Source organism: Nipponia nippon, unplaced genomic scaffold, assembly GCF_047370975.1.
Source record: "Nipponia nippon isolate SJK-2023a ecotype South Korea unplaced genomic scaffold, ASM4737097v1 scaffold_6, whole genome shotgun sequence".
In the NCBI taxonomy this organism is placed as follows: Eukaryota; Metazoa; Chordata; class Aves; order Pelecaniformes; family Threskiornithidae; genus Nipponia; species Nipponia nippon.
The window spans coordinates 26,228,897-26,245,598 of record NW_028262380.1 but is presented as its reverse complement, the minus strand read 5'-3'; the positions used below and the strand labels follow the sequence as shown (position 1 = coordinate 26,245,598).

Sequence of the window (16,702 nt, the reverse complement as noted above, 5' to 3'; positions counted from 1 at the left end):
GGAGGCATGATACAGTCTCACCGTTAGTACTGACAGCTTTTCTAGAACATGTATCTGTAGAGACATGGGCTAGAGCAATGTTCATAAATTAGTAAGACAACTCTGATGTCTCCAAGCTCCTAGGGCGATAAACAGAGATGAGGCTCCTGAGATCTGAAGATCCTGTTGCCCAATTTAGTTCTTTGAGTCATCAGTAGTAAAATGTACGTTTAAAGGGAGAAAGCCAACTTTTCTTCAATGTTAACGGGGTGCCTTGAGGTAGTTGTATCCATATTCATGATCATCCTTTCATTCCTTTGCCTTGCCATCATGTCTCTTGGAATTTTCTTTGACCTGCACTGCCTTCTGTGCTCTTTGTACAAGGCACTCCCAGAGTATTTACTAGGAATCAGAGTGAAAAAGTTCATAAATTCAAACACACAAAATATTTGTCCATAAATATCAAATTGTGTAGCTGAACATTGTGTGCAGCTCTCATTGCTATGGATTAAATTAATGTCTGAATGTTCTTTCATGGGGGGGGGGGGGGGGCTATAATTAGATGAACTGTGCAGTCATATTTTGTAGTTCAAGTTTTGTATTTTATGTAAATCCTTAAATATGTATTATTGTTTTTAAAAAAAGATATAATTTGCTGGTTTGGTTTGCTCTCGCTTAGTTTCCCTTTTGCTTCTTTTGTCGTCTATGTTTTGGTGTTCCTTTGTCTCCACCTTTTTAATGCTGATTTTTAGCTTCTATATTAGAATAATGAGTACTTTCAAATGTTTTGCCTTTTTTCCCAAATACTACAGTTTTATCTTAACCTTTCCCTCAAGGATACTTAAGTTTTTTACTTTTCCTCCCTCTCGAGTTATATTCTTGTATTCTTTCTCATTTATTTGGGCTTTTTACTGTCTGTATCCCTTTCTCTTATGTATGAGAGTGAAGAAAGGGAGATTCTCAGAGCCTAAAGAAAAAGGAGAATTTGGATGGTGACAAATAAAACAATTATTCGCTCTTAGAGGTGAAAATGAAAGAACATGGAAAAGCTCTCAAGAAGCAGTTCTTGCTAATCTTTCTATCAGCAGTGGAAGGGATCTTTACAGATGAGAAAAAGACTATTACTTTTTTTTCTTCTCTGTTCAAAAATCTAGTTTCAATGACTTCCTATATTTCTTGTTCTTTCAGCTTGTCTGAAAGGTATCACCACTTTTGGAAATGTAGTTTTTATCTCTTCTTTTCCTGCAGATTACTGGTAGAAAAAATCTTTGCTCAGTATCTTGTTCCACACAATTTGGAAACGGAAGAGCGAATGAAGTGCTTGTACTATTTGTATGCTAGCTTGGATCCAAATGCTGTCAAGTGAGTTTCATTTGTATGCAGCAAATACTTGCTTTCTCAGGCTTTTCTAAGATCTATATAATCTTACTTGTATTATCAGGATTTAAATAAAAATGTAAGTAACTGATGCTTAGCGTTATTTGCAAGTAGTATTTCAAAACATTTCCCTTTCATATACACACTCTACAATGTCCTTTGGACTAAAAGATACCTTGATGTTTGAGAAGAGTGGTTTTATCTACTCGTTTTCATTCAATGAAAACAATGCAGAGTTAAAAATGCGCAAGTAATGACTTCTAGATTTGCTCTATATTAGGGTCCATGATGAAGATATCTATAACTGAATTCTGGTTGATAGTGGCCTGTTTTTTATGTTGAAAATGTTATTTTCAAGATAATCTGGGTGGTTGTAAGACATACCGTGGCTGTCCTGCATATGTGAAATTGTTCCAAGTAGAATAATAAGAGAGGTGATGTTCTGTAAAAAGAAAAAATCAGTTCTACCTTGTTCGGAATGGTTATTTTTAATACTTGGTAGGTTTTGCTTGTACCTAGCAGATGTTACACTTGTAAGATAAATAAATAATCCATCAATCTTGTTTACTACTACATCCAGCTTGTTCTGGTCATGAGCAAATTGGTAAGCTTTTCTTTTCTGGTTTTGCATTTTTGCAGAGCACTGAATGAGATGTGGAAGTGCCAGAACATGCTAAGGAGTCACGTACGAGAATTACTAGACTTGCATAAGCAGCCCACTGTACGGTTTTGAAAATATTAATACTTTATCCAATGGACCTGTTAGACTAATTTACGGGGGTTTTTTTGATATATTATTTGTTCAGTGTGACTTTATTATTCTGTTGATTTCTATATATATATACACAATGTTCCATTCTTATTAAGTAAAGATACTTTCAGTAATGCTTAAAGGTGTATAGGCTCCTTATGTTTACCATTATTTTATATTACTGGTCAATAACTCTGGAAAAAGTTTAAAAAAAATTTTTCCAAGTTTTTGTTTGCTTTTGACATATGTTTTTTTGTTTCTGATTTTATAACATATTTTGAGAGTGGAATATGTTGTAAAATAAAGCAATGATTTGTTTGTTTGAAAAAGTTTTTAAGTATTTATACTGGAATTTTACTTATGTTCAAACTACCAGAAACTTTAAATAGAAGGGGCTTGATGCGGGGGTGGGGTTGGAGGAGTTGTTTTGTTCGGGGGTTTTGTGGGGTCTTTTACCAACAATTGATTTTGATCTGTTATGTGACTTAGTGAATTTTTGCAGTTCTTTGATACTGCAGGAAGATTTTTTTTTTCCCCCTTTTTCTGTGTGTAGCAGCTGCTAATGATACTGTTCTACTATTCTAGTGTTTATTCTTAAAACAAAACCATAAAACATAAGATTCCAGAGTAGGATGAAGTGCTGCAGAAGAACTAACAGATCAGCTTAAAGGTATATTTTATAAAGGAGATATCGCTGATTTGGTTCTTTGTTTTTGCTGTTGTCCTCAGTCAGAAGCAAACAGTGCTGCCATGTTTGGAAAGCTGATGACCATAGCAAGTAAGTGTTAATAAGTTCTATAAACTGTTATTACAGCATTCATGGAAATTGTATTTCTGTGAATCTTGGGCATGCTGAAGTGGCAAATTTATCTTACGTTAAATTGTGTTTAATCATACAGAAAACCTTCCCGATCCTGGAAAAGCACAAGATTTTGTGAAGAAATTCAATCAGGTTCTGGGTGATGATGAGAAACTTCGGTCCCAGCTTGAACTGTTAATTAGCCCTACATGTTCTTGTAAACAGGCAGATGTCTGTGTGGTAAGGAAGTGGAAAACTTATGCCTTAAATATTGGTGCTTAAAACAGTTGTTCAGAGTTAGTGGTCTCTTTTGGTACCTTAACATTATTTTTATATATTTCCAATTTTCATAAAATACCTTTTTGGTTAACCTGTAGAGGTTATGGAAAATATAATTTGTGATCATCATCTTGCTTCCTAAGAAAACATTAACTTTATTACTTCCTGGGATTATGAGCATCAAGCACAAAGACTAAAAGACTAGTTTAATTTTTTAAAATATTTTATTTCAAATGTCGCTCTTATGGTAAGGTTCCTAAACTGTCTTCTGACACTGGTGAAACTTCTGAGTACCAGCAAGCCAAATATTATACCATCTGCATATTGTTAATTTCTTTTTCTTCCTAGAACGCTATTTTGAGATCAGTCTTTCTCTCATCTGTTTAACCTCTTTGATGAAAATACACACCTTAATATTAAATTGGACTTTTCCAGAGATTTACGGATTGTGCCAACAATCACAGATTTTTTTTTTTCTTTTTTTTTTTCCATTATGGTCCCAAAATAAAGGAAGCAATTTCATTGACAGAAATCACAACAGAGAGCATCAACAAACAAACATAGGCTTCTTGGGTTTTGTCTGATGGCTCTGAAATTGTCCAGGGAAGGGAACAGAGTATGTCTCCTTCTAAACTAGTAAATTTTGCACTTTGGGAATGCAGTGATGCGATGTCAAGAGGAAGGTTTCTTCCCACTGCCTGAAGATATTTTAGCATAAGAGTTAGAACAATTTCCTAGTTTGTAGGGTCTGCAGCATCCAACACTTTAGGAGAAGGAAGGTCAAGAAGTCATTTCTTTGAGAGGTTTTTAGACTTCTGTTCAAAACAAAAAATATCTTATCCACCTTCTGCTGGCTGTGCAGCTGAATTTAATGTTCTTGACATTTGGGGCATTCAGAGGGGAAAAACAGATTTTTGGATCCAAAACATTCATAGGCAAGTGCATAGAGTCTGAACATCTGTTGTAGACAAGGTAGTGCAGTGCTTCTTGCACATCTGCAGTAGCGTAGCTTTTAGTGCATTTTTTTCATTGTTGCTTATGAAATCTCACACATACAGCAGATTTATGGATTACTCTTGTCAACATAGATATTTAAATTCCATCTACATTGCACCTAGCTCTCCCTTCATACAGTTTTGGATCTGGCCTGCAATTCCATAAGAATCTCTGAAGAACTCTCACTAGAAACCTAAATGCATCTTGCATTTAAATAGTTCGGTAAAGTATGTGTGCTTTCAATATAATGGGATAAAGATAGATTTGGAGATAACAGCAGCCCCCCCTAAAGTACGTTTCACTGATTATATAGACAATCTCTGTGGTTAAAAGAAGTGGCTATATTTAGCTTATTCAACATGCTTAAGAAGTAAGTAAAATGAGTATAACTCGTTTGTGTCTAACATTCTTGTAGAGAGAGATAGCCCGGAAACTTGCAAATCCTAAGCAGCCAACAAATCCTTTTCTGGAAATGGTCAAATTTCTTTTGGAAAGAATTGCCCCTGTACATATTGACTCAGAAGCCATTAGGTAAGTTTGAAAGATCATGCTGTCTCATGAACGATTATAAAGATAATTTAAATGACACAACAACAAAAAAAAAAGATAGATGTTTCTGGGATCTAGATTAGTCTGTCCTAACAGTAAATATGCTTTTTTTAAAAAAAAACCTCCTATGTAGGTGTCTTCATTTCCAGCAGCCTAGAGAATGCAATTTGATTTTTTGTTTCTTCTACTTCTTTGCAGTGCTGTCTGCAAATGATTTTTAAAAATACAGTAGTTGTCCCCAGTGAAACTGCTATTTGTGGGGCTTAAGGTGAAAATGATGATCATGATTTTCACGTAGTTAACTGCAACACAGTCTTCTTATATAGCAGTTGAATTAATTAGCTTTTGTGGGATTGTGTAAGAGAATGTTTGGATTTCTTTTGAGACTTGTCTGGCAACCTAATTACATTCTGAAACTCATGCAACTATGTGTTGATCTGAATACTGCCAACATGGTGGGTTTGGTTGTTTTGTTTTTGGTTTTTTTTTTCTCCTAAAGAATTAATTTTACAGAAAGCTAAGTCAGAAGGAAAGGGAATAATGGAATAGCTTGATTAAAAAAAAAATCAAAAAAACACCAAAATCTAAAACCAAAAACCAAACAGCACAACACCCCCCCCCAAAGGGCTATTGCCTTCCCTTTATTTATTGTCAAAAGTAAGTAATCTTGCTGATATCTCCAGCCTTTAACATTGTACATTGTCACATTCATTTGCTTTTTTCTTTTTGTATCTCTTATTTCAGTGCACTAGTAAAACTAATGAATAAATCCATAGAGGGGACAGCTGATGATGAAGAGGAGGGTGTAAGTCCTGATACTGCTATTCGTGCAGGACTTGAACTTCTCAAGGTAATTTACATTAATGCAGCTATAGTTTGTAATGGAAGGGACAAAAGTTGTATGACTAACAGTTTAATGTTAGCATGGTTTTAATAGTTAATATTTAGCTAATTACTTTTTCAATGTATGAAAGTGGTTATTAATACTCACTTGAGAAAAGAATAATGAAAGAGATGTTTTTTTTGGAAGAAGTATCTTTTGAAAAGGGTGCCAAGAGTTGAAATGCACACATTAAAGCAGAAATTGGTTTCAGCTTAGGGAAGTCATATAGAAGAAGGTGCAGAGGTAAAGTGAGAGGAAGAGAAATGAGGAAATTAGGAGAGGCATGTTCTTTGGGGCCTGTATGATACTGGAAGGAAAGCAAGCAATAAACTTGAGCCAAGTTATGTAGAGGGAAAAAAAAGGGGGTGGGGGATTGTGCTCTCAGTGGTGTTGAGAAATGGCTGGGGGAGAAAGAAGGATTTGAAATATCTGGAAAACATCTGTGGTGGATTTGGCAGTTTGCTAATGAGACTTTGTTTTCGATATGTTACAAAGTGTAGTATAAAGCATAGGAGGGAATGGAGGGGAAGGTTACATAATTAAAGTGAGACTTCTCAGAAGTGTGAATGAACGACATGGAGTTTATGGAGACATCGCACCAAATATGGTAATGCAGACCATGGTAGAAATAGTTATACAGAAGTACACAAGGAAGTAATGTCTGTTAGCTAATGTAGCTCAGAAAAGAAATCTGCCGGGGTTGAAGATTTTGTTGCTGTGACGTGGATATCTTTGAGAATGGTATTTCGCACATTGATACTCACGCAAGTAGGCAACTCTGATTGAAGAAACCAAGATAAGATAAATGCAAAGAATACACAAAATACATGCAGCTTTTCATTGTTCTCCCTACCGTATGTTATCTGAACGTTATTATACTTAATGTAGTTTTGCTTTGTGATAACCTTTTGTTCTCTCTTGCCCTGCCTTAAATCTCTGCATGCTTAGTTTCTTATTTGACGTTTCTCCTATTTAACAGAATGTGTTCTATTTCATTAGCTTTAGATTAAAAGGACAGTAATCTATGTTTTGTTTGTAGATATCTTAACCTTCTTGATTTCTCTTCTGCTCACGGACTATAGATTCTGGAGAAATTAAGATTTCAGTTCAGTTAAATTAAGTTGAAAAAAAGCATTCTTAAATAGATTGGAATATAAATGATTACTCTTGAATAAGTGTTCATTTTAATAAATAAGTTTACATATTCAAATAACGTAGTATCTTATAAAATATTTGGAGGAGGGGAGGACCTGAAGAGCAAAGCATAAATGAATTTATTTCAAAATGCTTATATCACCTTCTCCAAAATGCAGTTATTGAATGTAATAATCTCATATGAGATATGTAATAGCTATTTATGTTGATGGTAGTGCTCATGAACAGCCATAATTTTTGTTTTTCTGATGATTCATTTACCGTGAATAAATATACCTTTCTTTTCATGTGTATCTGCAGGTTCTGTCCTTTACACATCCTACCTCGTTCCACTCTGCAGAGACCTATGAGTCTCTGCTGCAGTGCCTCAGGATGGAAGATGATAAGGTAGCTGAGGCAGCCATACAGATTTTCAGAAACACGGGTCACAAAATAGAAACAGACCTGCCACAGATAAGATCGTGAGTGTATTTCTTTACATGCTGCTTTTCATACCTGGAATTTTGCCTCTTGATAGTTTATTCAATATGTTGCCTCTAAAATTACTTCATAGTCTTGTAAATATGAACATCTCTTCCATCATTGTGTATTCCTTCACTACCTTTCTGTCTCTTCATTTTTAAATTCTGCATTCTCGCAATTTTTGTGTATTCATTGAAGATGTTAGGTACTTCTTAAAAATCTTCTTATAATAGACACATTAAAACCAGCGTGTAGCATGTTTCCCAGGTTACAAAATAAGCAACAGCAGAAATACAGAGAACATGTAATTCCTTGGCATCATTTCTACTCATATCTGTCCTTCACACAATTTTGCTATCTTTGTAAGGAACGAAAATATAATCCCTGATGGTTAACAGCTCTGTTTGTTATGAAACAAGTTGGAAAACAAGATCCACAAGCAGGCATGAATTTCCAACAAAGAATAATTGGCTGTCTATAAGTCGTCATTATGCAATTCATGCTTTAACTGCTGATTATAGCTGCATAATCTACTATTTAAAACCTTGTGGGTAACATCTAAAACCTTAAAATTAGCCTGTTAGTAACTAACTAATCCAGATTATAAAGCACAGGTTTCAAGTTCTCATATGTTGAAATAGCATCTTGGGTATTACCATGCTAAAGATGCCTACCAATGTACACCTTAAATTCTCAGTGAATTGAAGATGTAACCTCAGCAATTCTGATGGATTTTAATAAGATTTTGGGCAAAAGAAAAATGTTAAAACTGCATATATGAGACACCTTTTAAGACATTTGTAGGGGTGAAGAGAATGAAAAGCCCAGCAATCCCCATTGTCAGTATAGTTCCCAGTATAGTCCCAATGGTCTGTAGTTCCCTACTGGAGTTTAGTCAAGACTAAAAAAAAAATACCAAAACCAAACAAACAAACAAAAAAAACCAAACAAAAAAAAAAAAACAAACTGTCAAAGGAGCTGGTATTGCTGATGTTTCTTTTGGCTTCGTGCCTTAGCCAGGTATTGCTGAAGTATAGTCTGGGCAGTCTCAAATAACTTAAAAATATCACTGTCAAAATGGAGGTCTAGCCTTTGGCATGGTCGGCAAGTCAAGTTAACATTCTGAAAGCCAAAACCATGTCAGTGTTTACACTGACGCAAAGAAAAAGAAGTCTGAGGACAAGTAGATGTTCCAGATTTCATATATTCAGAAATCTTTATCATAAATGAAAGATTTGATATAATCAGCAAGATAGTTTGCTTCAAGTGACCTGTTTTTTTTAAAACCGCTCATGTGAACAGGCTGCCTGCTGTCTGTTGAAGTAGTGTTCATCAGCAGTAGCCCAAGTTCTTCCTCGTGTGGGAAACGACTAGGTTTGTGTCCTAGTTCATGGGCAAGGATTGCCACATGACTCTCGAGTCTGATGGAAGCATTGGCCATGCCCAAAGAGAGCCTGTGGACCACGTCTAAACTTGTAGGTGGGAACATGTAAAGGTGCATGTAAACGTGTCGGGTTTCACCTTTTGCAGATTTATGTCAGTTGGGGTGTGATGAGGTATGGTTTGTAACTGATGTACCGTTGCTTGGCAAAAGCCCTTTAATGTGCATGTACTTACACTGTGAAAACTGTACGTTAGGCATTGAAGCTTATTTTAGCTGTGGGTTTTACTGAATTCTTTGCTATTTTGGTTCTTATGTAATCCAACTTGTGGAATCTTAGCAGGTTTGAGAAGAGACGTTCTCCTACTTCAGGATACTGTTAACATTTTTCTAGGGGTCTGTTGTTTTTATGTGGTTTTTGAGGAAAATGTTTGAGACTTAATTCTTTCAACGCTGCAAGCTCTTTGTTTATCTCTTGTTGCTGATTCTGATTATGTAGAGTGGGTCAGTGAAGGCTGCGTGCTAAATAATCCATGTACTGAATGCTGTATTGTTACCGAGCCTTTCAAGAAAGCGAGATTATTTTTTTTAGATGTTTGTGTGTCAGATGCTTTCTAGGCAATTTTGTTTTCTCGTGTCAGCTGCTGGGTGAGTTGCATGGTAAACCTCATGAGTTAGTGTCTCAGAGGATGACCTCTCAGGGGACAGGCCTGCCTGCCAGCACTCTCTCAGGAGTGGAGCCGAACAGCCTGAGCAGCCTCAGCCTGGTCTCTGGAGCAGCTTCTGCCCCGCTCTTTCCTTCGGTGGCCTCTGATCAGCAGATGGATTTCAGGGGACTCAAATGTAAAAGCTCAGACCAAAGCGGTTGTTCACTTGAGTATACATAGCGATTAAAGACCAAAGTTAAAGTAGTAAAGGCCTATAAGCACACTAATGTTTAATGGTTATTTAATAAATTTTCTTCAGCTCTGTCGCTTCCAAGCTTTGATAACAAGCCCAGGAGTTTACCCTAGCTGAACCTGTCAGGTTACCCCCACCTTATATTTGGCTTCCTAAACAGCCTTATTTTGATCATTATTTTCTTTCATGTTTGTTTTTTCCCTGTGGGCTTTTTTCTGCTTAACTGTGTACAGTCAGATGTTCAACAAATATTACTAAATACAATTCCATCCTGCTTTTCACTTTATGATTATGATCTTTCCTGAACAGACTTCAAAGGAATGCTTGATTTATAAGACTGTAAGGATAGACTTGTATAGGTGAAGAGCTTTTTTTTTTTTTGTAGATTGCAAATTGCATTTTGAAGTATTTTGTTTAATGTTCACAGAACACTAATTCCGATTTTGCATCAGAAAGCAAAAAGAGGCACTCCTCATCAGGCAAAACAAGCTGTTCACTGTATACATGCCATATTTTCAAATAAAGAAGTGCAACTTGCACAGATCTTTGAGGTATGTCTTGCTTTTTTGTTTTTAAGATTTGTTTCTGTTCTTCTTAATTGATACTAGTAATTAGCATTAATTTAATTCATACTGTTTATTAACAGATAACAATTTGTGAGGTCAGCAAGCCTACAGGTGCATGGTAGTCAAGATAAGTCATTAATTTTACAATAGCAAATTATTAATGTTTGTTTCTTACAGTCATGATTTTGTAATATTCTGGTGTCTGATAGATAAGGTACTCTTTTTTGTCTGCATGGGAAAAGTTAGGGGGAAATAAACTAAATATGCTAGAATGATCCACACAAAATCTCATGGGACACATTTAGCAGATACTAAATGAGAGATAACATCCTCTACTTTCAAACTGTATTAAATTACCATGCTTTAAGGTCTTTGCACATAGAGCACTTTCTCACTGAGGAAGATAGTGCAGAATAACTACTTGACTGTAAGCTCAGACTTTAACTTACTGGTCGCTTACTGCTTGCTTAGACAAGTTATAAAGCAAAAAGTCACCTTATACAGAGCAGAGAGGTTATTACTTTTCACTGTAATCTCTTAAATAATAACATTATTAATCTGCACTTGTAAAATAGCTTAGGTTCTTAATCTTGGCTGTCTTTGAACCTATGCATAATTCAGAAGTGTGAAAAGCTTTGAATTAAGCTTACTGAGTTTGATCTCTGCTTGGACTTCTGTCAGAGTGCACGTTCCCTTGCTAATACCAGAATACCATGTGAGTGTGCTGAGTGATACAGCAGCACAGAATTATCCTGGCAACTGTTACCTGGAAGGGAAATACTGATTGCTTGATAGAAATGTCCCTGGTGGTTTCCAAGGTTTTTTTACCTGCTATTATTTTCTGCCATTTGCAGTTAGGACTCAGGTTTTCACAACTCCTGAATAGAAATGAGTCAGAGGTTTTTCCATATCTCTCAGGTTTGAATGTGTTTCACCATTAAAACAGGAAGAGAATGCAACATTCATTTTGCCCTTATCTCATGTGAGATTTTTGGTTACTCTGTTAATTAGGAAATCACATTCTTTCTCCATTTTGATTTGCTAACCTTATTAGTTCATATGGAAAAACTGTGAAACTCATCAGCATTCCAGCAGTAAAATAAATTAGGCATGCTAACTTACTTATCTGTAGTTGAATTCTGATTTTTTTTTTTTTTTTTTTTCCCCCCCTTCCTCAGCCTCTTAGTAGAAGTTTGAATGCTGATGTACCAGAACAACTTATAACTCCGTTAGTCTCATTGGGTCATATTTCTATGTTGGCTCCAGACCAGTTTGCTTCTCCAATGAAATCTGTTGTTGCAAATTTCATTGTGAAAGATCTCCTAATGAATGACAGGGTAAGATTTTCTTTTTTTGGTAAGTTCTTACTATTCTGTGTGCCTGTTATTAACTCTGTGGGGAATAGAGCTTTTTTTTGTTAAATGAGTCAGTAAAGGAATGTTCTATAAATGGCTAGTACAGTGATATTGCATTATAAAAGCTCTTTGTGTGAAAGAAAGCTTAGTCCGTGACTTTTTTTTCCATTTTTACCTCTATACTTTCTGTATGGGTTGAACCAGTTCTTAAACTTACATGAATGTCTGTAGTCAACAGGTGAGAAAAATGGAAAATTGTGGTCTCCAGATGAAGAAGTTTCTCCAGAAGTACTAGCAAAGGTGAATGATCTGCTGTCAATAATAATGTGTATATTTGAGATTAAAAATTCACTTTTTTCCAAGTTGTGCAGTGGAGAATATTAGAATAAATCCCTTTGAGTACTTTTGTATTAGTCTCCTTAGAATATGCAGTGTTCTAGAGGTTTTGTGGATTATACACACAGTTATAGAACTGGTAGAAACCATGCATTTTGATGTCTTCACTTACCGATATTAATTATGCTGAATGTTGAGAAAATGAAGAGATGCAAAAGTTTTAGTTTTACTTACAAGAAAGGTAATTTGGCTTTACTGACTGTAAGCAGACTTGAAATAAATTGAGACCTTGGTGAATTTTATTCATTCATCTTTATAGGCTATTTATCATGAATCTAATTATGGCCATTTCTAGAAATGTTTATCTAGTTGCTCTTATTTTTAATCATGTAGCAAGTATCCTGCATCCTCTAGATGCACTTGTGAGAAGACACTGAACCATAGTTGAAATGTCATGATGTCACAAAGACTGCTACTTCCTTCTTCACTCTGTAAATATTTACTGCTTCATTCTGTTCCTTTAAAAAGACATCGGCTCTAATAAATAGGAGTCTATGGAAATTTCAGCTTGACAGCAGTAGGTTTTAGTGCCTTTTCAACTTTAGGAAGCAAGTTCGTTGTTTATTTGTTCATGTTTGATAGGTGCAAGCAATTAAACTTCTGGTACGCTGGCTGTTGGGTATGAAAAACAACCAGTCAAAATCCGCAAATTCCACGCTCCGGTTATTATCAGCTATGCTCGTCAGTGAAGGAGACTTGACAGAACAGAAACGAATCAGGTCAGATTTTGTTCCTTTCAGGCTTCCATCAATTGTGTTGTAGAATTTCAAAGAATATTAATTCTTTTGGAGCTTTTTTAGAATTTTAAGTTGAGCACAGTGTTGGCTAATGGGATGATAAAAAACAGATCTGATTGGAGTTTTAATTTTAGGAGTGGAATGGCAAGTATAAAAATATGCTTGATAATCCCTCTTTCTTGTAATTTACTAGTAATCTTAACTCAGAACCCTGTAGATATCTTGATAGTAAAAGACATTCTAGAGAGTAGAAGACCTGCAGGAGTGTCTTTGAAAACAATTGAGTGATGAGACTTAACACACTTAGAATTTGCGTGATACCGGGCGGAGCTTCTTCATTCCAACAATGAGGTAACTTTGCACCTCATCTTCATTCTGAGGATGAAGGAAGGAAAGAGAAAATCTGTGGCAGAAGTGTTGCTTTCATTTAGACATTGATATGAAAACAAGAAACTTGACTCTTCTCATTTCACTATTTTACTGGAATTAAGTTTTTTGTGGGGAAAGCAGAGCCCCTTATTTTCACAAATGTGGTTGTGTTAATTTAGTTTGATCTGAAGCTATAGAACTGTGATCTGATCTGACTGAGAAAAACCTTAATTGCTCATTGATCTTGTAAAAAGAAGAAATCGTGACATGCAAGTAATTTAAGGATAGTTGTGGAGAGTTGTGTTTTGTTTTCTTTTTTTTCTCTCATGTTTGTATAGTAAATCGGATATGTCTCGACTGCGATTAGCTGCTGGTAGTGCAATAATGAAGCTTGCACAGGAACCCTGTTACCATGAAATAATTACCCCAGAACAGTTCCAGCTCTGTGCACTTGTCATTAATGTAAGTAACTGCATTTGAATTGAAGTGAATCTTAATTAATTGAGTTCAGGGTCCTTACATCTGAGCTTTTGTTGCTGCTACACTGAGTATTTTCTATTCCTCACTGCAGCTTTCAAAAGAGTTCTTGAAACTTCAAATATTTGTTGTCCTGCATCTGTTGATATTTTTAAAATGTCTCCTCATAATTCCACCTTAAATGCGCTTTTTTATTTTTTTTCTCCAAGACCAGGATTTTTATGGTTGCACTCTTATGTTTTATGTTGCTGTAGGATGAGTGCTACCAAGTGAGGCAGATATTTGCCCAGAAACTGCATAAGGCACTTGTGAAATTACTGCTCCCTTTGGAATATATGGCAATCTTTGCTTTGTGTGCCAAAGACCCTGTGAAAGAGAGAAGAGCACATGCCAGACAGTGCTTGCTCAAAAACATCAGTATACGAAGAGAATATATTAAGCAGAATCCTATGGCTAACGGTTAGTATTTCAGTAAAATTGTTAAGAATACAACAGTCAAATACTAAACTGGAAGGAGTAATCATTAAAACTTAAGCAAATTGCTTTTGTAAAGGAACACTGGATAAGTTTTAATTTGTTTCCTCATCTTTATATTAGACACATTCAAATCCAAATTTACTTAGTTTAGCATTAGCATAAACCATAAAATACTTCTCTGTACATTGCTGAGAATTATACATGTAAAATACAATGCTGTTATTGTGGTAGTTGTTTTACTCAAAAAATAAAACCTTGTTTTCTCATATTTTAGGCTTTATGATCATCTTCCTGAAGTAAGACCATGTAGTTTTGTAGTAGTAAAACTCGTTCATTTACTTTTAATGAATCATTAAAATTAAAATTTGCAGGAAAAAAATGCAAGTTGAAATTTTACATTTCATATTTGAAAATTAATACTTTGTAAAAGTGTTTCTTGTGTTGGATGTGTGTGTGTGTAATACAGAGGTTATTTGTGATTTTTTTTTTTTTTTTTTTTGTTATTGTAGAAAAATTGCTATCCTTGCTGCCTGAATACGTGGTACCATATATGATTCACTTACTGGCACATGATCCAGATTTCACAAAACCTCAGGATGTTGATCAGCTTCGTGATGTCAAAGAGTAAGTGTCAAATGATTCTAGAATTGTTATGCTGCTAGTTTTTCTATGCTTGGAAAAAAATAATTAGGAAAAGGAACTCTTGTTTTATTTTGCAAAACAGTAATCTTGGAAATGTGTAACGCTTTAACCAAGGGAAGAAGGCATCAACAACTGCTTAGCAGTATATTCTGAAAGCCCAAATGGTAGCCTGTAGGTCACACCATAGTATACCAAATTAGTGAGTTGTCTAGGCTTCTTTTAAAGTGAAGTAATGATTTTTAGATTCTTGTATTTGTGCCTAGGAATATGTGTAGAATTTCCTAACACACTTAAGAGATGCCAAGTAATGTCGGTTCAAATATTTTGGAACTTAGAAAATAGAGAGCTTCTCCAAAACTTGAAAATGTAATGCCACTGATGCTGGGTCAGAGTCCTGCTTCACTGGAAACTCCCTCTCCCATGCAAACCTACTAGAATTCATGCTAAGTTTGCTGCTTGACTTATCATTTGCACTATACATCTGCAGTGCAGGCTTAGTGCTTCTTAAAGTATTCAGCCCAGATTATTGTACACAAGCCTGTCATACAGAAGCTCGTTCTGTACTGTTTCCAGTTTGACACGTTGTATGCCTCAAATAATCTTTCGTACCTTAAGCATGACTTTTGTATTCCTTTATGTCTTGTAATGAATTTTAAAAAATAGTTAAATGTTAACACTTTTTTAAAAATTTTTAAAACATCGTCTGTTCCCCCCCCACCCCCACCCCGGCTTTGGTTTTAGTGTTTTGTTTCTTTCTTGTATTTATTTTTGGTGGAACTGTGACCTATGTTGTTTGGTATTACAAAGGCATGTATAACCATATACTACAATATACATCATCAGAAAAGCAGTTCATTCTTGGCACAAAGAGACCAGTTTACATCTTAATTCTTTTTGCACCTTCACTTGTGAGAGTCCAAGTCTGATTCTTTCTTTAAATGAAAAACTGAATTTGTTCTGATTTCTGAGTTAGTTGACTCATGCCTGGTCAGAACCTGAAGTCAGTGAAGATTTCTTACCTAATCATCAAGTCTACATTTTGTCCCAGGACTCCCTGTTCCTGGCAACATCTGAAAGCACTCTCCAGCATGTACTTTATCCAAAATGCATGGAACAAGTTCTGATTCGCAGTTGTTGAGTTAATACTTTCTCTGAGAAGTGCTTTCTAGTGCACAGAGCTTTTTTGGACACCCCTTGTTTAGCTCTCCTTTGTTGTCAAATTTCCTCCCTCATGTTTGTCACAGGCTGGCTGAACAAGCCGGAGAGGACTGCTCCAAACAAAGAAATACTCTGTACAGGAATTTTGGCAGGAATACTTCTCTGAAGAGTCTCCTGAGATAAATGCAAAACATTTTTCTCATATAATGTAATACAGTATTTCTTTCAAGAGTTCTGAGAGTCATAGCGTTCACTTTAAAGTTGTAACATAGATGCTTGCAAACTTGGAAAAGTAGACTGGCAATGTGTTTTGTAGTTGTCTCCCTAGTTCATTTTGATTTTACGTGGCCTAAATAGTCATGTAAAGTAAATACATGCTTAGCAAGTTCCTTAACCATAATCTGTGATATTTTTTCTGATGAAGTTTTTTAAGCTTGTCGTCCAGAGGCATGTTTTGAGTTTCTTCTTTGTCTTGAGACAGTGTCTTTTTCTTCTGAATTCATATTCCAAAAATACTAAAAGGGATACAGAGAATGAACGAACTTTATGTGACTGTGTTCTTCTAGGTACATATTTTTTTACATGAAATCCCACTGTTGTTCTGGAAAGGTCTTGTTCAGGGTTGATAATGATTTATTTAATTTGTTGACTTAGTGAGGAAATCAAGCTATTGAAGTTGTCATGTGTTAACTGGAATTACCAGCGTAAAATTTGTCCTCAATAGTAATCTTTGGACAACACAGGGTTTTGGAGAAGCTGGGTCAGTGTGGTACATTATCGGTCCTGTATTCATCCTATTTATGTTCTTGAGAATAGTGAATAGATGGATGTAAAGGTATTTAACACATCTATTTACTTATAGCCTTTGTAGCTCTTGGATACAAGTCAGAATATAGATGTCTTATTTTATTTGAACACCAGATAACTATTTAAGGGTGTTGATGGAGCACAACCCTCTTTGAGTTTCTGAGAGAACTGTTTCTTCATCTCTTGCATTACAATCTTTAATTTCTA

General features: G+C 35.4%; 1 protein-coding gene across 2 annotated transcripts in view; it reads left to right on the top strand.

Moving 5' to 3' along the window:
* PDS5A (PDS5 cohesin associated factor A) overlaps positions 1–16,702 on the top strand; it is an 85,659-nt gene that overhangs the window by 52,965 nt on the left and 15,992 nt on the right. For both annotated transcript variants that reach the window (XM_087738167.1, XM_087738166.1), the window contains exons 13-26: positions 1,228–1,341; positions 1,996–2,077; positions 2,837–2,885; positions 3,007–3,146; positions 4,597–4,712; positions 5,475–5,580; positions 7,069–7,229; positions 9,939–10,062; positions 11,256–11,414; positions 11,664–11,732; positions 12,411–12,547; positions 13,273–13,396; positions 13,666–13,870; positions 14,398–14,512. In XM_087738167.1, the coding sequence (XP_087594293.1) occupies positions 1,228–1,341; positions 1,996–2,077; positions 2,837–2,885; positions 3,007–3,146; positions 4,597–4,712; positions 5,475–5,580; positions 7,069–7,229; positions 9,939–10,062; positions 11,256–11,414; positions 11,664–11,732; positions 12,411–12,547; positions 13,273–13,396; positions 13,666–13,870; positions 14,398–14,512 (1,701 nt within the window). The remainder of the gene's footprint in view (positions 1–1,227; positions 1,342–1,995; positions 2,078–2,836; positions 2,886–3,006; positions 3,147–4,596; positions 4,713–5,474; positions 5,581–7,068; positions 7,230–9,938; positions 10,063–11,255; positions 11,415–11,663; positions 11,733–12,410; positions 12,548–13,272; positions 13,397–13,665; positions 13,871–14,397; positions 14,513–16,702) is intronic.